The following is a 22,051-nucleotide window of genomic DNA, read 5'->3' as shown; positions in this document are numbered from 1 at the left end:
AATATATTTTTATGTTTCGTCAACCAAGAAAAAAAACTGCTGGGCCCCCAAACGTCATGTGGTGAGTTTTTGAGATAACATGAATACTTAATAACTAAGTAATTAATTCTAGGTAAACTCATCATAAGTTGGAAAGAAGTACATTGATGATGATAAGCCAGGTAAAGCACATAAAGCAGGTCGAGGATATGTCTTTTTCCATACGGTTTTCTCGAGGTAGTCCCGCCCCAAGCTCATGCGCTATTGGTTTAGAGCAGCTTCTAAGTTCTCTGATTGGCTAACAGGCTAAAGCCTGCGTTCAGTTGCTGTTTTGGGTCCTTCTCATATTTGTACATTTATGACACTATACTTTATGTCAAATTACATTGGCATTAAATTACAGAAAACTAGTGTATAATATTGGATGCCTCAGGGTCTCTAATACGAGTCGACTGAGGTAGTGACAGGCGGCAACATTTCTCTAACCAACGAAATCTTAAAACGTTTTCTTTAAAGTCTTCCCTTTGTAATTTGGGCAAATGAGAACGCAGTTATATTTATTGTAGGCTTTCGTTCGCCACTTAAGAGATCAGAAACAGAATTATTTTGCTTAGTTAAAATGTTTGCGATTTGAATGCGTGCCATGTGGTGGTACGAGTCGGAGGTACGAGTTAGGTTCACTTAAAAGGCAGCAACTGAACCTTGCTGTCACTAAGAAAGAACACATTATCCATAATTTACATTTATGCTCGGCATTCCAAAATATGAACATCTTCTCTAAAATCATGGAAGACGTATTCACTTCTTTCCAGTAGGGGGAGCCCTTTTGTCATGGACGGGAAGTGGCAAAATATCGCGGGAACATAGCGTGGCGTGAACTCATGGCAAAGCATGTCAACGGTGTGCTTTCGAGCCAACAAGCTGTGTAACTAAATTTAACATCAACTTTTTATTTTTCAAGTGACGACTTTTAACGGACTACCGCCAAAATGAGTTTACTCGCCAAAATAGCCGAAATCGAGAACGAGGTGGGTTGACATCTACAGTAATGTATGAAAAATAGCCGTTAGCACTTTAGCGCCAAACCCATTCAGTAACGTTAGTGAATCCTGCTTTTCATATATGGACTTGAGATTCAATAAACCGCATTTTAATCGTACATAGCGGTGCAAGCTGTCAACATCTTTGGCTGTCTTGACATTGTCATTGTAAATATGCGGTTTTATGAACTGGTTGTGTCCTGCAGATGGCTCGTACTCAGAAGAATAAGGCCACAGCTCATCATCTGGGCCTGTTGAAGGCTAGATTAGCCAAACTGAGGAGGGAACTTATCACCCCTAAAGGAGGCAGTGGAGGAGGCACTGGAGAGGGTCGGTACTGCTCCAACATCACATACAGATGCTTCAATATCTTGTCTCAGGAGCTTCATGCCCCTGGCTTTATAAGGAGCTTCTGAGTGATTCAATTGTGGTCTGTTATCGCTTTGTTTTTTTTACTAACCTTCTTTTTCCTCTCAGGTTTTGATGTGGCAAAAACTGGGGATGCCCGTATAGGTTTTGTGGGATTCCCATCAGTGGGCAAATCCACTCTTTTGAGTAACTTGGCTGGTGTGTATTCTGAGGTGGCTGCCTATGAGTTCACCACACTGACAACTGTACCAGGTGTGATTCGCTATAAAGGAGCTAAAATTCAGGTGAGCTCTTTGCACTAGTTCATTTTATACAAAGCAGAGTAATTGTAACATTTAAATAATTATTATTTAAATTACCCTATTCATTTATTCACCATCAAGCTATCCTAGGTGTATATGACTTTCTTCTTTCTGATGAACACAGCCGGAGTTATTAATAAATATCCTGACGCTTCTAAGTTTTATAATGGCAGTGAACAGGGCCAACAAGTTTGAAGCTTAAAAAAGTGCATCTGATGAAAACAGATATTAATAACTATCCTGACGTCCATCACTTATAACAGGTTAATAAATGCCTTCTGAAGCAAATTGATGTTTTTTTGTAAGAAAAATATTCATATTTAAAACTTAAATAAAGTAAAATATCTAGCTTCCGCCAGACAGCTTTCCGTATTCAACTCATGAAGAAAGTGTAACACCTCTCACAGTTCAAAATGATAACATCTTAAATATGATTTTTTTTCTTACACAAATCCATAAATTTTCTTCAGAATGCCTTTAATAACCCCCTGGAGCCACGAGGAGTAAGTTTATGATGAATGGGTGCACTTTTTTTAAGCTTCAAACTTGTTGGCCCTGTTCACTGCCATTATAAAACTTGGAAGCGTCAGGATATTTATTAATAACTCCGGTTGTGTTCAGAAAGAAGAAAGTCATATACACCTAGGATGGCTTGAGGTAAATCATGAGGTAATTTTCATTTTTAAAGTGGAATAATCCTTTAATAGTGTGTTCTATTGGGCTGGGTATTAACACATTTCACAGTTCTACTCTATTTAGATTCTCAATTATACAGTACATGTTAATTTAATATCTCAACCAATGCTGTAAACTATACAGTAAACTATCAGTTTGCACATTATATTAAAGCTTACAATTAAGAGTTGATTTGTATACAAACATTTAAGTTGTACATAATGCAATTTTTATAATAAAAACATAATATAAATGTTTCTACATCAATTCCTTTTTTGAAATATAAGCGCATCTTTTTAGCAAACGGCTGGTGTTCATTTTTCTAGCTATTTTCATGTTCCAGATAGAGAACACCAATTGTTTAATATTTATTGTTTGATTTTCATAATAAAATTGACAGAATTTACATTTTTAAAACTTTTTCATTGGCACAAGACTAAAAGATTTATTCTTGGTATTTATGAATCAATATCTGTTTATTAGAATTTAAAATATTTTCAACCCAGCCCTAGTGTTCTGTCAAAATGGTTTATTGAGTCCCTTTCTCTTGGCTTCAGCAGCCTGGAATGTGGGTTTTCAAATCTTTACAGTTTTGTTGAATGACTTAAAGGCATTCAAGTTTAACCATTTTTACTTGTTTTATTAGCTTCTAGATCTCCCAGGTATCATTGAGGGGGCTAAAGATGGCAAGGGCAGGGGACGCCAAGTCATTGCTGGTAACAAACCATTATCAAGCAAACACTCATTTGAAGACCCTTTCAGTGACCTTCTTTTTAAGTGTGCTTTAGTACCAGTCACATTCACTCTCAGATCTTAGCGTTTCTAATCTTACCTCCTTCCAACAGTTGCTCGCACTTGCAACCTCATCCTGATCGTCTTGGACGTTCTGAAGCCTCTCGGACACAAGAAGCTCATTGAACATGAGTTGGAAGGTTTTGGTATCCGGCTCAACAAGAAACCACCAAATATTGGCTTCAAGAAGAAAGACAAGGGGGGAATCAACTTCACAGCCACTGTATGATTTTATTGTATTATTATCCCACAAATGCATACATTTATAAAAGGCTTTGTTCAAGTTTTAAACACTTTTCTTACATAAAAATGTGCCTAAAATAATTTCTTATATGTATATATAAAAATAGCTATATTACTTGGAGGTGTGCGAAAATAGAAAGTTAAAATGAATCTGAGGTTTTCATTTATTGAAATATTTGTGGAATTGAATGGCTTTCCTTTTTTTTAAAACAAAGTATTTCTATGAATGCAGTTTAATATAATAGACTGGTCTTACACTAAATGCTAGAAGCTAACAGACTATGTTCCTAACTTCATAAGTAATATTTAAGTAAATGCTAATAAGTTATGTACTTTAATAAATAATAGAAAAATTCTTATTATGGAATAATGCAGTCAATTATTTATCCTTGCACGTCATGTTTTTTTTTTGTAATATAAAAAAATTGTTTCCCCTCCAGTAGCCTGTCGTTCACATGAGATCATGGCAATTAGCAATCGACATGAGCCAATCAATTCCTGATGGACAAAATCAAGTCACGTCGCCCTTTTTTAATTTGAGAAGCTTTTTTACTTGTATATAAAACACAATAGAGAAGTAATTTCGGTTTCATGCCAATTTTAAGCAGTTCTTCATAACAAACTTAATTTAATAAAAACATAAAAGCATTTCTTTATTTTGAAACATTTTGCTTCACATCCTTTTCATTCTGTTTCCCAGTGTCTGTTATAAATCAGATCGGTTGTTTAAAGTTGTCATCATGCTTTTATGTTTTAGTGTGCTCAAAGTGAGCTGGATTCTGAGACCGTGAAAAGCATCCTCTCCGAGTATAAGATCCACAACGCTGATATAACCTTACGAAGCGACGCCACAGCTGACGACCTCATTGACGTGGTGGAGGGAAACCGGTATTTCTTTTATTTATTTATTTATTTATTTATTTATTTAAAAAGGGGGAATTTTACATTACTTACTGGCTAGTTTTCATTGATAGTCCCTTTGCCAGATGCTATTAGGCCTAAAACCAGAGAAAATAAGAGAGACCAATAATAACAACAGTAGTAAAACCAAACTTAATAATAATTTAATAATAATTTAAATAATAATAAATAAATAAAATAAAAAAAGATAGTAATGGGTTAAGTAATATTAATAATACAATTATTAATAGTAATAAATGGGGGGAGCAAATATTCAAATGTTAATGTTCACATGTTGATTAAGTTGCCATTTCTTAAAATTATACTTAAATTAATTAAACAATGTGCATTCTCTAATTGTTTGTGGTACAGAATTCCACTGATGTGGTGCTCTGAATGAAAAAACATTCGACCAAAGGAAGTTTTCCTGTGGAATTTTGCAATCACGCTCGAGTTCCATCTACTTATTCTGTTTTCAATAGATTTAAAATGAGTAAAATCCGCCAGAGGAGGAGGAGCTAAACAAAACAAAATCATATGAATTAAACAAACATTTTTAATCTTAATCAGGTTTTCTTAGCTAAGCAAGTTATTCTTATTCATTTTAAGTGCTTTTTGTGTAGTAATTCTAATGATTTTAAAACAATTTAATGTGAATTACATCAGTTGTCAAACAATGTGATTTGAGAAACAATCATAGTGAAAATATACCTTTGCAGCCTCATTTGACAAACAATTTCTAATAAATCTAAAATTAACCAAGTTAAATGTAACCTTTTTGCAAACTTTTTTTAAGTGAGCTATAAAAGCAAAATAAGAGTCCAGATGTAACCCCTTGTACAGATGTGAGACAACTTCTAATCTCTCTCTTTGCAATACAAAATATCCTGCTTTACATCTGCACCGTGTCCTTTAGAAAAGAACATGCAGACTTTCTGACACATTTCATTTCAGATAACTCTGATTGAGCCAGAATGTAACTTTTGCCTTAACATCAGTCAACTTTTTTGTGACTACTTCTGTGTTTTTACGATGTGTGAAAATGACTATCGTTAGCATACATTAGGATTTTACACTGTTAACAAATCATTAATATACATTCTAAAGAGAACTGGGCCCAGTATGGACCCTTGTGGAACACCAGTTGACAGGCATAATTCACTAGATTTAAAATGATTAATGTTTACTAATTGTGAAGGTAAGGTAAGATTTAAATAAATATACAAAATCTATCTTAAAATTAAAATGTAGTAATTTATGCAAAAGTTTGTTATGGTTTACAGTATCAAATGCTTTCTGTAAATCAAGAAATACGACCCACTTTACATTTATCCATTAATGCCTTTACCTTTTCTGTAAAGTAGTACGTAGCCGTTTCTGTTGAAGGATTGACCCTAAAACAAAATGGCATCAAATGTAGTTGGAAAGAACTATTATTAAGATGATCAATAATTTGTTTGGCCACCAGTTTTTCAAAAACCTTCGATATTCCAGGTAGTACACTAATCGGTCTACAATTACAAGTCTAATGAGCGTCGCCTCCCTTCAATATGTGTCACAACAACAGGCTTCTAAGAATTAGGGAACACCCCCTGATAAATATAGGACCATATTCACATCCTCAATCATTCTCACTTTAGAAGAGATTTTCACATGGTTGCTATTCTCTCCTCTAGGGTTTACATCCCCTGCATCTACGTACTCAACAAAATCGACCAGATCTCCATTGAAGAGCTGGACGTTATCTACAAAATCCCTCACTGCGTGCCAATCTCAGCTCACCACCGCTGGAACTTTGACGATCTGTTGGAAAGGATCTGGGACTACCTGCAACTAGTGCGCATGTGAGTTAGTTGTTCCACTGAGCTCATTTCAGTGCATTCTAAGTTGCATGATTTCTAGAGCGGGGGCTTAGAGTATTTGTTTTCATATATTTTTCATGTCTCTGAGCGGGTTTGATATTCGGTTCTTTTTTGTGAACACGCTCCCTTTCACAGAGACCAAGAAGGCAGAAATCGCATCCTATTTGTCTTACAAAACACGTTTTTATGTTATTGTGAGTTTACTCAAATAAAGGTAGATTCTTTATTCAGCTTCAAATGGTGTAATACTCTTATCTGTATATTCAAAAATTTGTATTTTAAGTTGTATCCGCTGTTATTAGAAAAAAACTGTAAGTGATTGCGCTGGTGGCTCCATGTCATGCAGTAAGCGTGTTTAAGGTTGATGGATGATAGGTGAAGATTTGGATTTCATGTCAGACATACTGTAAACTGCTTGACTCGACTTAGGCCTCATCCACACGAAGCCAGAGCTTTCCCTATCTGATCTTTTTTTGTTTTGTTCTAAAAAACACACTTAAAACAGAGAAGAGGATATGGAGCATGTTGTGTCTGACTAAGGTCGAGACGTGGGATGATGACATTATCGTTTCAAAAAACATTCGGATTGGCTCTAGCCCTACACATGAAAACACAAGGGTGTCATTTTCACATTTATACACTTTTGGACATAGTTAAAAAAAAAAAAAACGGTTTCAGGCTCCCAAAACGGCGGGTCAGTCTGGACGAAACATCAATACGATACAGAATTTGTATGTATAAAGCTAAACCTGTCTCTGTGTGTACGGGCCTAAGCCTCTTCACATTGAGTAACTTTTAGTTGACTATTAGGGGGCAGCCCTAACACACTGTTCTGAAATGCCACTTTCAGTGAAAATGCCCTTTTGCTTGGGTGAAGCTTACAGGAACATAACACACAATAATTGATTATAATGTTCTAGTGTTCATTGCCAGACTGTAATGTTTACAATATGCTTTATGTATCATAAAGCCACTGCAAAATGTATATTAACACCGACTGATATTTCACAGCTACACAAAGCCGAAAGGACAGCTTCCTGATTATACGTCACCTGTAGTGCTTCCCGATGAAAAGACAGCTGTTGAGGACTTCTGCTTAAAGATTCACAAAAACCTCATCAAAGAGTTCAAATAGTAAGTCACTTCAAAATGTTGTTTTTTATTTTTTACTTCGATTTTCTACAAGTGGACTGAAACGGGTGATCTCATTGATTTGTTTCCGCTTGGGGAAGGTTGCTTTAAAACCAGACTGATCTGATGAAATGGCGTATACATATGACATGCCAATTCGTATGCCATTTTGGTGTGCTATCAAGACGCATCTCTTTTTAGTGTTTATCAACGCTCTTTCATTCTATCCCCCTACACTGCCCCAACCCGTAAACCTACCCATCACACGCACGCACGCACGCACACACACACTGCCCCTGCCCCTAAACCTACCCATCACAAGAAACATTCAGCATTTTTACATTTTCAAAAAAACATAATTTAGTATGTATATAAATCCATTTACATTGTGGACACACACACGCACATAATGGTTCGTTTTGGTGTACACATTCACACGGATTTACACTGCGTAGACATACATGGAGATAACACGCCACTAGGCTTTAGAAAGTGGTGTGTATGTTTACGCAAAGTCATGATGTCATGTTAAAACTCAGTCAGATACAATGGAATGTGTTTACGCATTTCCTTTTTATGCTGTACATTGTCATTCATTTGTGTTGATAGCAAATTACTGATGTAATGGCTCTGGTTATCTTTATTTCTTAGACATGATCACAGTATCTTAAACTTCCAAGGTTACAGTGTACACTGTGTTACTTACACACACACACACACACAAACATACACACTTATGGTTTTTCATCTCTTGGTGCAGATTTTTTAAGTTGTGCCTTGTCAATGAAGGAAGATTTTGAAATGTGCCAAGCATCATCTCTCTCTCTTCTCTCTGCAGTGCATTGGTGTGGGGGTCGTCAGTGAAGCATAACCCTCAGAAAGTCGGAAAAGACCACGTGCTAGAAGATGAGGACGTAATCCAGCTGGTCAAGAAATAAAAGAACTCTGATGCTTTGCATGATCATTACACTTCAAATAAGAAGTAATAAGACATTTCTAAATGCCCAAAGGTTCCCATGGCACCATTGCCGTTTCTTTGTTTTCATTTTTGGACTCGGACAAAGTATGATTGTGAATCACGAAAATGCATTGAGCATATTAAATGTAATTCTCATTTGAATTTTGCTTGATTCGGCATCAAAAATGGCTTGAATGCAGTTAAAGAACAAATGCATATGTGCTGCAAAACAAAGTGAACTTCAATAAAACCCTAGTATAAAAATCTATTGATGTCTAAATGTGACAATGTTATGCATGACAAAACATTTAATTTCAAGGCTTTTTGTTGAATTGTCAGCATTGTTTACCTGATCAGAAAAAAATCAACTTGAGATATCTAGTCAGTCACCAGCACTTCATATGGTTTAATCCAGTAGTCTTGTGGTCACATATAGCACCCCACCCCCCACCCCGTTGTGATAATCAATCACTCAGGATAACCAGGCCACTTAGCGGATGAAACGGAAGGGGAATGATACACCCGGTCAGAAGCACTGATGCCCTTAAATTGCCCCACTCACTAGGGACATTTGACATTATGAATGTGTGATGGGTGCAAGCTGCCTCAAAGGTTAATCAGCCAAAAAGCCTTTTTGTTGCCTTTGCAAGTCGATATAAAGTCAACAATACTACGATTAAAAACAATTCTTGTGGTAAGAACGTTTGGATAAGTTTCTTTTGAAACGTGTTTTTCAGACCTGGAGTACTAATGAAAATGAATAAATAGTATAGTGAATACACATTGTTATGATGTACAATATTCACTGGCTAGTAATTTCTCTTTATAAATGCTTGTAAGAATCTCTAGAAAAATTTCTTGAAATGCTTATCACAAACAAAAATGTAATTATCAAAATGTGTGAGATCCCTTATATAGAAGGCCATCTTTCGATGACTACAATTTTCTACCTCTATTTCACAGCGCAGTTTCTTTTAAGCTATTGGGCAGTCTGCTATAAACTGTTGCCATGCAAAATCATCTTTCAAATCATTTGAGATTAAACAGCAAAATGATCTACCTTTTCAGAACATCTAGAAAAGGGGATGCATTTAATGCTTTGTGTTCTTGTTTTTGAAAATGATGTACACTTCAAAAGTATGCAGGTCTGGTCTTTTTCCATTCAAAATGATTGATTAAAAAGCATCATACATTCACCCTATTCACAAAACAATAGCTAATTCGGACAGTACAAAAAATACTTTTCTCAAAGAAAGCATAGTTGAAAGATGCACTATGTTAACATTGAGAACTTAAAAGCGCACCATCAGCAAACGCTTAAATCCTGGCGTTTGTTCCTTCTGGTAGGGTTATTGGGTTCATGGAGATGAAATGGAGGTATATTCAGGCATTGATCCGAGTCTATTTTTTAAGATGGTTGGGACGTATGCCTATGGCAGAGGAGCCAGTGCTCACCCATCAAGCTCCGCCCTTCCCCCACCCATCTTCCCCTGCTGCACTTTCCCCTGTAAATTATAGCAGCACTTTAGCTAATGAAAGAGTTGAAGTCCGGGCACTAATAAAAGCCATTAAGTGAATAAAGCGCTTCCCCCTCTAACAAAATTAAAGAATTTGCCCCCTCCTCAAGAGGGAGGACTCTGTATTAATATTTATGAATTGCGGAACTGGACCCTCTACCCCCTCCCAATGACACATACCCTGGCCCACACCACCCAACTTCTCCTCGGCAACCCACCTATCCTGGGTGATATTGTAAGACCCCCCCTACGCAAGGCGGAGGGAGGGGCGGAGTATTGGGGTGTTGGAGGAGAGACATCCTGGACAATTTGGCTTCAGTCTGGATAACAGGTCCAGTCCAGACGCCCAGCTCAGAACAGCAGCTCCTTTTCGCCCTCAGCTGATCTTAGTCGCCAAAGAGTCGAGAGCAAGAGACATTGGTCACGGCATTGAAGATGCTCTCTGTGGGAACCTGTTGGAAGATCCTTTACAAGACTTCTTGTAGATGGTCTTCTACAAGATTGAGGTAAGAGTCCTTAATGCGCTAAGTCTTTGAATGTCTTAACTGTTCCTTCTTTTCTTCTCACAGAGCTACGCTGCCAGTTCCTTAGAACAGTTTCAGGGAACTCTAGAAATTAGTTTTGAGCCTTTTGCACAAGTCCTCTGCAAGGTAACATATTTTCAAAGGGCATTGCGCAAGAGGGGGACGGGTTGCTGATCCAAACGGGTAAGAAGTCGTTTTTGCTCTAAATTTGTAGCACGCTTATAGGATAGATTCAAGGGTCAGTAAGACACCAAACGTACATTGAAACTTCTTGAAGAATATAGGCGTAGACAACATCTTCATCAATTCATACTTTATCAACTCTTTCTAATCCTCAACCTCCATTCTCCACCAACATCCCAAACCATCATCCTTGGTAATGTTTGATTCCTTTCATTTCATCATCCTAAGTGGTTCAGTTGTCCGACCTTTAGAGTTGATTAGCGCACCCATCCTTCCCAATTCCCAGTAAAATGTCCCATGGGGCATGGGAAGTATGAGGGTAATATGATTACCACCCAGATTAGATGGGTAGAATCTAGGCGTTTTTTTTTTGAGAGAGAGAGATACCCCAGGATTCCTTAGGAACCCTAACCACAAGAGATTTTCAGTAACAAGTTTAGAATTATACCTAAGGTCCGATTGGTGAAGGATAGATGGCATTGGCAATCTGTGAAAGAAAGCAACATTGGTAGTTTATTCCTATTTGCCCCCTAGAGTGGTCAATTTAGGAAAGTCAAGAAGCTAAGGAGCAACTGATGTCCCTTAACAAGACAACCATTGCTCCAACAAACTCTATTTCTATAGATTTTCTGAAAACCTTTGAACAATTGAATGACAGAAAACTAATTTGATTACCAAACCACTCTCGTCTGTTGACCCCACTCTGGAGCTCTCTTGAGTTCCATTTCAGTATTTTACCGGAATTGTAGAAAATTGACAGTTTTGTCGACTGGTCATCAGGCATAGGTAGTAGGGACGTGTACGATTTTCGGAGAGGGTGGGGTTTGACGCAGTTTTTGCGCAGGAAGGGCGGTGCCTGCGAATCTCTGCAGTGAGAACGTGACCTATGACAAATCTTTTTCCTTTTTTAAATTTATTTCGCAGACATGCTTAGTCGCAGTTTATCGCAAACACCTTTTCAGCCCATCTCCCATTGTGTGGGACACAGTTGCTCTCGGTAATCACCTGCAACAACCACTATGATGCTGCTCTTCTCGATTTCCAGTGACTTCCAGTTTTTGGGAACCTGAATAGAATCTTTTTTTAAATAGATGCAACATTGAAGGATAGCCGAAGAAGACTCTTGATGACAACTTTTGATGTTTTTTTGAATTACCTTCAACCAGTGAACCATGATGGTCCCACCTTACGTAGACTTCGAGCCTTGACCTGTTCCCAGACATCCCTTATTGTAATCTGCACGATTTTGAAAGCATTTTAATGTACATGGACCATTCTGTCTTGCCTTTTGTGACTGATCCAGAACCTGGACGAGTTTCTACTGACTTCACGACTTTGCCCAGGACACCATTGTGCTTGATCTAACCATGCAGTTCGCTTTCTGTCCATGGTTGTGCCAAGCACTTTGGAGACTTGTGTGCACTTTCTTCTGATTTTCTTCTAACTTTTTGTTAATTTCCTCTTAAAGAATCAAACCTTGTGCTACAATCTGTTGAAGTGTAATGTTCTTGTCCCAAACATGAGTATTTTAAAGAATAAAATCCGTTGTGTTGTTTTGTTTGTTGAGTGTGACATGATCATTATAGCTAGAAAAATTAAACAAGGAGTGGAAATGGTGACACTGTGGTCAAAATAATGTATTATTTTGCCAACCAGCACTTACTCAACAAAGCTGGTGCCATGGCTTGACATATTTCTTTCTTTATGTCCTTTCCAGTTTGATGTATAAAATATGAAAGCCATAGTCACTAGAGACATACAGAGGACACATACTGCAGTCTAGCTGCATCCCCATTCATCCTAAGAAAATGTATGTTTTCACTATTGAAACAAATATTTGGGCAAAAAGGCTTTAGTAATGTAAGTCTTGTTCGACTAAATCCAATCTTAGATGTTGTCGGGGAGGTCATGATGGGTGGAGCTCGCTGCAGAGCAGCATTTACAGTCAGTCTCCAGATGAATGAACCACTCTGTTTTACCGTCAGAGGTCATGATAGGTTGCACTGCTCAGCTCCAGTCATTTTCAAAGTAATGGACTCTGCTTGGATATTGTGTCATGAATCTTTCTCTTTGCACAAATATCTTTTATTTAGCTAGTCCTTTGAGATTCAACCTTTACAAAAGAGCTGCTTACATTGTTCACAACACATTATGAAGCTTTTAAACACTGATTTGTCAAGCAGTTTATAAAGAATATGGATGATAAAAAATATGTAACCATGGAGGCAATCCATCAATTAATGCTATACCAGAGAATTCCAGCCAATGAAAATGTGCTATAGTTAAAGAACAACAATGTACTTTTCTGGTCTATATATTTCTAGAGCATAAAATCAGCATATCAAAATTATTTCTGAAGCATAATGTGATACCAAAGACTGGAGTAATGATGCTGAAAATTCAGCTTTGCGTCACATAATGAATATATTTAAATAGATCGTTATTTAGCATCACAGTTTGGAATTGCCATTATGTTAGTCAACTGCTGTTTTTTGACACTTGTTTGCATAGATTTTACTTCCTCTCTGTACCACAGGCATGCCAGACTTTCTGGAGAAGCTATATATATATATATATATATATATATATATATATATATATATATATATATATATATATATATATATATATGTGTGTGTGTGTGTGTGTGTGTGTGTGTACATGTATACTCTAACAGTAAATGCAAAAGTCTAGTTATGCTTTATATAACAACATCAACACACATATCCATATGCATAACTAGACTTTTGCATTTACTGTTACAAGAGAATAGCAGTAGTGTTTGCAAAGCATGTTAAGCTTTGCTATGCAGTTATGCTACGTAATTGCTAACTGGTCAAAGTACAGAAAAGAAGGTCCATTTAGTCTACGGGTATATGTTAAGACTTTATTTGCTTATTTTATCATCCACTGAAAATCATTCGGCACAACACATTTAGGGTATCGGGATGTTTAGATCAACCCTCAATATGAGCAATAAAACTGATGCTGGCCTTAGCAAACACCACTATTAATAAATATTATTGGACTAATATTTCCATGAAGTATTTTTGGACTAACATTTGTCTGCAGTTGTTCCCAGAAGTTGATGATAAAAACCATTGTAACCTATTTTGAATGTCTCAGTACTGGATACTATGTCTACATCAATAAAATTAAACAAGACTCAACATGAATTCAAATTAATTTATTGTCACCAGTTGATGATTTATGTGGTTCATTTTCACATTAGAGCAAAAAACAAATTCATGCTCCTGGCCTCTCACTTATTTATTCTATTTCACTTCAGATTACAGTAGAACGCTTCTAGTTTAGATATTAGAAAAGGTGAAAATGCTATCAAGCACATTAAACTGCAGTTGAGTTATTTTATACATCCAGTGCTTTGTCTCAAGACACTATGGAAATGCACTTTTTTGTTATATTTCAACGTGATGAAATAGCATGATGAAACATTATACATGCTCAACAACCATATTCAGGACCAGTATGTCAGACTGTCCATGTCAAAATGCCTGGAAATAAATTAACATTGTTACATTTTGGGACATTGGGAAGTTTACATTTGTAGTAATGCTATATGAGCCTTTTCTGTGGTCATGGACAACATGCACAGATGTCAACAGAGCCTAACTTCTATTAACCTGGAATATTCCAGTAGATGTACCTTTGACTGGCCACTTTGAGCAACAGATTTAAACATGAAACAAAATCATAGAAAACCATGATCACCAGCCGCTGCCTGAGAGCAGTTTATCTTCAATAAAACAAAATTACAAAATAGTATTTTTGCAGCCAGAATGTAAACAGGGCAGTGTCATCTAGCTATTAAACATACACAGATATATTTATAATGCATCTTTTTATGATGAACCTGGCATGGCATGGTTATTATGAAGAACATAACACAGAAAAATGGGGGAATCAACAATTTCATAAGATACAAGAGTGAATAGGACATATTCAAAAGCAAACAGCCCCATAGTTGGGTATATGGATGCATTCTTTGAGACCAGTCACATTTCAAGTGCAATCTAATTCCACTGCAAATTTAACAACTCCTCATGTAACATGTAATATGCAACAGGAAATTGATATCAATATGTTCAGGAGTGTCATGCTATTTGAGATGTTATACAAGAGTAAATATTTGCACACATCTACCAAGTAACATCTGACCTTGATTCAATGGATCTGCTTTCATTTTAATTGTCCCTCTGCAGAAACCATACAGAAGAAGCAGACAGCAAAAGTCAACATGCATGTAGCTTTGAATTTCCTTAGATGATACGTATATTTTTTCACATGGCAAACTATATCTATAAGTGCTGCTATATCTGTAGCTTCACTGCTGTTTTTATGACAAACATGACAATGAAATGATGGGACGGAGACCAAAACAGGACCAGAAACTTGACTTAAGATACCAGGATGTTCAAAGTGTATAAACTGCATTAATAAGCCAAGTTTGAATCTACCAAATAATTTTATTTTACCTTTTTTTTTTTTTTTTTTTTTTTTTTGAGGTATAAACACATGTATAATACAAACAATCCCCTTAGAGTGGATTCCCAATCACACATTAAAAAAACATCCCATTATTTGAACTTTTCCATCCTGCAGTGAGTTTTGTATGCCGACTTGCACACCACCCTTTCACTATCATTACAATATGAAGTCAGTCCGCATCGCTGACTCTCATAGCATCCTAATTTGCTGGAGTTCACAGTACAAAAGATGTTTCAGACTTCAAACAGCCCTGTAGAGAGCGCAGGAGGAAGCCCAGCCTGTCCGTGAGGATGTTGCGGTTCGCATAAGACACACCTCTCTTTTGTGTCCAGAGCAGGTTTTGGTGATCCTGTGAAGGCTGTTCGGGTTTTATGAATGGCATTGAACATTCAACAGTAAACGAGGACGTTGGGGAGTCAATCTGGTTCAGCCGTCAGCAGTTTAGTATAAGCTGGAGAAAAGAACCACAAAGAGAGAGAAAAAAAACAAAAAAACGTGGCTTTGCGCAGAAGCAACATCCTGAACTTGACGCTTGTAGGGCATGTACACGGTTCCCCAGTTGTTTTTCCAACATCTCAACTGCATGATCTATGTGCGGTTAAATACTGATTTGGTATGAGGGTCTACAATAACAGCGTTATTTTGGCTCCTTTCAGCAGTCTGGCATAGACACACCCAACAGAAAGAGGAAGTAAACTAACAGCACAAATAGTGAAGGATGTGAGTACTCAGTTTGACAGCTAGTGCAGTTGGTCAAATGAGAAATGCATTTTGGATCGGATTTTTAGTTCGGATCCCTTTGTGGCTTCAACTGATGACCCCACAACAACAACAAATTCACTTTGGGTCATTTTGCCACAGTACATCAATCGCTGCAGCCAGATGCTCAGGCGTAGATCTGGCTTGGGCCTCTGGTGTGAGAGTTGTCAGCTCCTAGTCGTTCTTGGGTGGTTTGGGCAGGTTTTACAACGCTGACGTAGTCGTGGACATTAAAGTCCATGTTTTTAGCTTTGAGAGCAGCGGTGTGAAGCTTCTCCAGGAAGTCTGGCATGCCTGTGGTACAGAGAGGAAGTAAAATCTATGCAAACAAGTGTCAACAAACAAGCAGTTGACTAACATAATGGCAATTCCAAACGGTGATGCTAACATGAATAACAATCTATGTAAATATATTCATTATGTGACGCAAAGCTGAATTTTCAGCATCATTACTCCAGCCTTTGGTATCACATGATGCTTCAGAAATAATTTTGATATGCTGATTTTACGCGCTAGAAATACTATCTTAATATTTTTTGCAGAAACAGTGACATATTTAATTTCTTTGATTTATATAAAGTGCAAAAAAACAGCGTTTATTTGAAATAGAAATCTGTTGTAACATTTAAAATGTCTTTACTGTCACTTTGGATCAATTTAGTTCTAGCTTGCTAAATAAAGTGTGGCAAATGTTTTAATTTTGGACCCTGGATACAACCCACTTGGGGGCTGACCCTTATATTTAATGCCCAAATAGGAGTGCTCATTACAGAGTGTGAGTGCAAGACAGACGGCTTACCGCTAGACACCATCCAGCTGACGCAGTAGCGAGGGAAGACGGTCTGGGGATCATCGCTGTAAGTCAGCAGGTAGTCAAAGCCATTCTGTTAAGACAACATAATTAACTTAAGACTACATACTAAGAACAGCCACAGACGGACTGACACACAGGAGATTCCCTGTTCTCACCTCGTCGAATGACCTGTGTGGGCGGATGACCATCTTGGACTGATAGGAGTGCACTCGGACGTATTCCTGGGTCTCTGGGACACTGGGGTGTTTAACGGCTCTGAGCGGAGAAAGAAGCCACACTTAATTTAAGGGACACACTAAAACCAATAAACACTAATTCAAAGGTTACTACATAATGCTTACCTTGAGACTAACATCATTAAGTTGTTCTCCACATCAATGTGATATCTGCGCACGTAGACGTAGTCTCTGGAGTACATAGGATACTGCAAAGGAAAGGTTACTAAATTGAATACATCACTGGCTTTTTAACAACACTGCAAATCCTAACAGATACGTTGAATATATATATATTTTTTTGCTTACAGATATGTTTACATGACAACGAGTTATTAAAAACAGAAATGTTTTTCTAGTAACCATCCGTGTAAACTATTCAAAAAACTGTATTATTCATGCCAGGCCAGTAGTTGGCGATGTCACTTTGTCAAAAAAAGAAACACTATGCACCTATAGACCGAACATGTAGCTAATCTGCATGCGCATGATGCCACCTTTTTCACAAATTCACGTTTTTGTAGTTTACATAAAGATGATAATGGTATCGGGTCTCAAAAACTTGCACTTTGAAACCTGTTTTCAAAAGTTTGGCATTTTTGGGGCCTGAAAATGCATTCTCGTGTAAATGAATGGCCAAAACGCATACAATGTTTTAGGTTTTTATTTTAAAAAAACGTGTAGTGTAAACGGCCCCTAAGACAACTGGACCACATAACATTGAGAAAACAATGTTAAGTGGTCTCTTAATTTTTACAATTTAAAATATATAATTTATATAAACTCAAATGTGGTGTATTTAACCAGCAAGCCTTGAAATTTAAATAACTTTCAAAACCATTTAACTGATAGTATTAATTAGACAAAATCCTTACTGAATTATGAGCGTCCATAATTCAAATAGAAAACAGTTCTTCTAAATTAAAATAATATTTCTCAATATTACTGTTGCACGCTTAAAGTAGTCAACCTATTACAATTTTGAAGATTGAATCAGCCAAGAAAAATACTCGAATTTGCAACCTTCAATGAATCCTTGCAAATGGATGAAGTACGGCAGAAATAAGATTAACCTAAAAGGCTTTTAAATCTTCTATCAATTACACTTCATTTCATTTCGCTAAGACCAATTCGCTGTCCATTACAAAAATCACAAAAAAGTTTTCCTGTTATGACAGAACGCAGCAGAGAACTAGATTCGGTAACACTTTATTTTACATTGTCCTTGTTACACGTTACACATGGTTAAAATAGTAATAAATTACATGCAACTAACCCTAAACCAAACCTCAATCCTAACCCTATAGTAAATACATGTAGTTAATTACTATTACACAGTACTTAAATAATGACGTAATTACACTGTAACACACACACCTTAAAATGAAGTGTAACCCTAGACTCATAGCTTACTGGAAAATGTGTTGCCCAATGAACGACCTCAGTTCCTGTGTTGACATCCCTGTCCACCACTTCCAGTTTGATTACCAGTGCGTCCCACTTTTTTCTGTACTCTGTGTCCAACTGGTGTAAAGGGAAATATTTGGGAGAGTCTAAATATAACATTCAAATTCCAACCCCATGCACACACACCTAGATATATCATCATAGACAACAAGAGTGCAAGGCAGGTGATGCCTGAAAGCCCAAAGTATACTTCGTTTTTAGGCTTTGGAAAGACTGAGCAATCTTGAAGCACACAATCACGCAACACAAACGGTACATTGTACAAGTCGTTTTTGTTTCACTGGAATAATGGAATAAAACTGAACAAGATTAATATTAATGCAATTATTTAGTACCTGAACGTTGAAGAACTGCCGGGGAGTGACGTCTGTATATGAGCCAAACACTGTAAAGATGTAAATGGATGATTTGCATTATGATATTCCCCCGGTTTCACATACAAGTTTAATCTAAAAGACTAAAATGCATTTTTGAGCTTTTTATTGACATATATTAAAATATGTCAGAGCCATAGTTTTGAATGTCCTAACTAAGGCCTAACGCTGGCTTAATCTAAACCCAGTCTGTGAAACCGGGACTATAAATGAAACATCAAAGTCTTAAAAGGTGCACATGCCCTTGCAAAAATATCCCATTCACAGACATATTCAAAACACAAATTAATTTACAAAAATGTATTTATTATGAATTAAAGACTATATATATATACACACACAATTTAAAACATACCCCTGTATTCAAAAAGATGGCTATCCTGGATAGGTCTCCTCCAAACTCTGAAGTTTTTCTTCTCCACGACCACCTCCCAGGCTTGATCCACATGCACGGCTGTCTTTGGGGTCATATTCTGGTTCCTCACCGACTCCAGTGCCTGCATCTCCCATGCACACCTAAAGCACAGATTCACACAAGTTGCTTTAAAGGCACAACTAGGCAGTTTTTCGCTGCTAGAGGTTGGCTGTTCAAACTAAAGGTGCAGCTTGATGCCAAGATTGAGTGTGGAATCTTGGGAGGTGTGGTCTTCACCTCACAGTCGTTGGAAAAGAATCAGGACGGGACGCGGGCAGAAACCATGCTTATGGCCAAGATTATTAATGTTACTGTAGTATGAAGCAGAGCAGGGCTGAGTGCTGTGGGAGCTGAACGAGGTTGACAGCAGTGGAACTTGTATTATGCTGCAGACGATCTTCTGCTTCTTACAGTCAAGCAAATGTGGGGTAACTCAGCACTGTTTTATCATAATAGATACATGACTGAGTTAAAATATTATGTTATAAAATTACTCTGTACCCTGGGTGAAAACATTCTTGGAAACACTTGGGATAACTTAAGTACATAAATCAGCAATATATTACCCTGTTTTAGTAGTTTTAGGATATTTCAAATCCTTTCGAGCCTTTAAATTAAGAACATGAAATGATACAAAGTGTGTTCAAAACTTCAAATATGTTGAAATAACCTTTTGCTAAACGGTGCTTCTCCCCTCACCAAAACCACGCCCTCAAATCCCCAAAGCCAATCCGATGTCAGTACACCTGAACGCGAAAAGCGATGGACAGATAGGGAACGTTGCCGATTGCTTAATCGAAGGGCGGGCAGCGCCACTGTCACTATTTTGCTTGTTACAAAACTAAGGCCCAATTGATAAAATAGACGCATACGTGCTGTTAATGTTAGATAATCGGAAAACATTTTGTGTCGCATTGCTAAAATGACATAAAGCACCTTAATGCCACATAAAACAATCCAGAAGTGAAGGAAATACCTTGTCAGCTCATCATCTCGGATCTTTTCGTCTTCCCACATGAAGACTCCAGCCAGTGCCGCTATGAGCTTTCCAGTGGGTGCGTGTTTGCTCTGCAGGCGCCGCCATATGCTGCCCACGAGAGTCCACCTGCTTCTCTCAGAGTACAGGTTTGAGTACAGCTCTCCAATCTGAAGAGCCCTTCTCAGCCTCTGGCCTGTCACAAAACTACAGTGGCTGGCGAATAGAGACAAAAGCCTCTCTTTCTTCTTTTTCTCGGAGGCCAGTTTGTTCGTTTCTCTTCCTGCTTTTTGGAGCCATGACATCAGCAGGCCCACGCGCTCACCCATCCACGAGAAACTCCAGGATTTGCTACTCGTTTGATTAAAAGTGCTATAGCTTTGCAGTCTGACAGCTCTGGCCCCCATGTTACACACAGGGCGATGCTGGACGGAGAACATTCTAGAACTTCGAACCGATTAGATCTAGAATTTGACTTTGAAGTGCACTTTAAAGCGCCCCGAATTAGCTAAAAAGCAATGATTTACTATACAAATTAGTTCCCATGTGGTAAAAGGGCTCGGATAACAAGCGCAACCCAATGTCAAGTTGACATATGCACTAACGTTAGCTATTATCTTGCAATTTAGTAAACGACAGGTGGACAACTAAAATGCACGAGCAAAATAACAGATTTTTTCGTATTTTCATCTCATAATGTGAAACGCCATAGTAAAAATGTTTTAGAAAAACAGTTTGACATTTGCGAACAACTGCAATTGCAGATCAACTGACTAACATTAGCTAGCCAAGCTTTATCGACATGCCACCGCAGGTAAACTGTGATAAAATCAACAAAAACCACTCGAATGTTTTATCTGTATATTATACCTTGTGTTTTTAAATAGCTCAATTGATTTTCGAATTCCTATCGTTATATTAATCTTACTTGTATCTTCGTGCGTTAGCTTCATGCCCTCACGCCTCTCTAGTGGAGTGCAAGTTTGCGTGACGAAAACGTAAGTTGACCACGCCCATCTCAGTATTTGCGAGCTATAATTGGCTGTCTCTTACGTCGAGGATGCGCCTTACATTCTAATAGGGTGATAGGACTGTCTGTCTGGAATGTTCTAGCCCCTGAAACAAACAGCAAGTTCACATGGCTCACCTTAAGTCAACCCATGGTAAAGGTCCTCTACAACTTTAAGGTTAAACATTTACCACGTGGCTGGCCAGTACTTTATCGATGAAAGTACTTGACAAACCACTTATTTGATATGTCATCCATAGTATTCAGAATACGTGTATATTATGTAGCCTACCAGTCCGAAGTTTGGACACACCTACTTATTACATCGTAACCTTTAGGAGTAATAGGAAGTCATCAAAACTAGGTTTTTATATTTTTATTTTTTATATTGTATCTTTGTAAAATGCATGCGTTATCTATCTATCTATCTATCTATCTATCTATCTATCTATCTATCTATCTATCTATCTATCTATCTATCTATCTATCTATCTATCTGTCTGTCTGTCTGTCTGTCTGTCTGTCTGTCTGTCTGTCTGTCTGTCTGTCTGTCTGTCTGTCTGTCTGTCTGTCTGTCTGTCTGTCTGTCTGTCTGTCTGTCTGTCTGTCTGTCTGTCTGTCTGTCTGTCTGTCTTTTTGTCTGTCTATTGTTTTTTCCTGGGTCCAGTATTTCCAAAATTAGGCCAATTTGAACCACAATCCCAACACTAATAAATCCAAACCAAAGGCAAAGAAACCATTTTTATTATTCATTTATAAAATAAAAATAAAAAACAACTGTCAGGACAGCTCATAAAACAAGCTTAGAACTATTCTTTCTTTCTTTCTTTCTTTCTTTCTTTCTTTCTTTCTTTCTTTCTTTCTTTCTTTCTTTCTTTCTTTCTTTCTTTCTTTCTTTCTTTCTTTCTTTCTTTCTTTCTTTCCTTCCCTTTTTGTACACATGCTCTTGGAACAGGAATGTAAGTGGCCACATGGGGGAGTTCTAGTAGCACTTCAGCTTCTTTTAAATCTATCCCATAATTATAACAATAGACTATA

General features: G+C 37.4%; 2 protein-coding genes across 2 annotated transcripts; one reads left to right on the top strand and one right to left on the bottom strand.

Moving 5' to 3' along the window:
- The first annotated feature begins 824 nt into the window (after positions 1–824).
- On the top strand, positions 825–8,519 carry drg1 (developmentally regulated GTP binding protein 1). Its single transcript, XM_067433685.1, has 9 exons — positions 825–1,007; positions 1,226–1,349; positions 1,497–1,672; positions 3,012–3,081; positions 3,211–3,380; positions 4,158–4,288; positions 5,977–6,144; positions 7,174–7,296; positions 8,132–8,519. Exons 1-9 carry the CDS (start codon positions 969–971, stop codon positions 8,229–8,231), a joined length of 1,101 nt encoding a protein of 366 aa, XP_067289786.1. The 5' UTR covers positions 825–968; the 3' UTR covers positions 8,232–8,519.
- Positions 8,520–13,647: 5,128 nt separating this feature from the next.
- stard7 (StAR related lipid transfer domain containing 7) lies at positions 13,648–20,992 on the bottom strand. The gene is made up of 8 exons (XM_067433078.1): positions 20,005–20,992; positions 18,969–19,129; positions 18,575–18,624; positions 18,186–18,296; positions 16,899–16,981; positions 16,713–16,812; positions 16,543–16,627; positions 13,648–16,037 (listed from the first exon to the last, which is right to left on the bottom strand). Exons 1-8 carry the CDS (start codon positions 20,442–20,444, stop codon positions 15,871–15,873), a joined length of 1,197 nt encoding a protein of 398 aa, XP_067289179.1. The 5' UTR covers positions 20,445–20,992; the 3' UTR covers positions 13,648–15,870.
- Positions 20,993–22,051: the final 1,059 nt, after the last annotated feature.

This window comes from Pseudorasbora parva, chromosome 23 (assembly GCF_024679245.1).
Source record: "Pseudorasbora parva isolate DD20220531a chromosome 23, ASM2467924v1, whole genome shotgun sequence".
NCBI lineage: Eukaryota > Metazoa > Chordata > Actinopteri > Cypriniformes > Gobionidae > Pseudorasbora > Pseudorasbora parva.
The sequence above is the reverse complement of the archived record's forward strand: the minus strand, read 5'-3'. Positions and strand labels throughout refer to the sequence as shown.

Coding starts and splice junctions, on each gene's coding strand:
- drg1 (XM_067433685.1), top strand. CDS start 969: ATGAGTTTACTCGCCAAAATAGCCGAAATCGAGAACGAG. Junction 3,381..4,157: donor GAATCAACTTCACAGCCACT/GTATGATTTTAT, acceptor TTTATGTTTTAG/TGTGCTCAAAGTGAGCTGGA. Junction 7,297..8,131: donor CTCATCAAAGAGTTCAAATA/GTAAGTCACTTC, acceptor TTCTCTCTGCAG/TGCATTGGTGTGGGGGTCGT.
- stard7 (XM_067433078.1), bottom strand. CDS start 20,444: ATGTTCTCCGTCCAGCATCGCCCTGTGTGTAACATGGGGGCCAGAGCT. Junction 18,625..18,968: donor CCATCTTTTTGAATACAGGG/GTATGTTTTAAA, acceptor ACATCTTTACAG/TGTTTGGCTCATATACAGAC. Junction 18,297..18,574: donor GGCAGTTCTTCAACGTTCAG/GTACTAAATAAT, acceptor CCTTTACACCAG/TTGGACACAGAGTACAGAAA.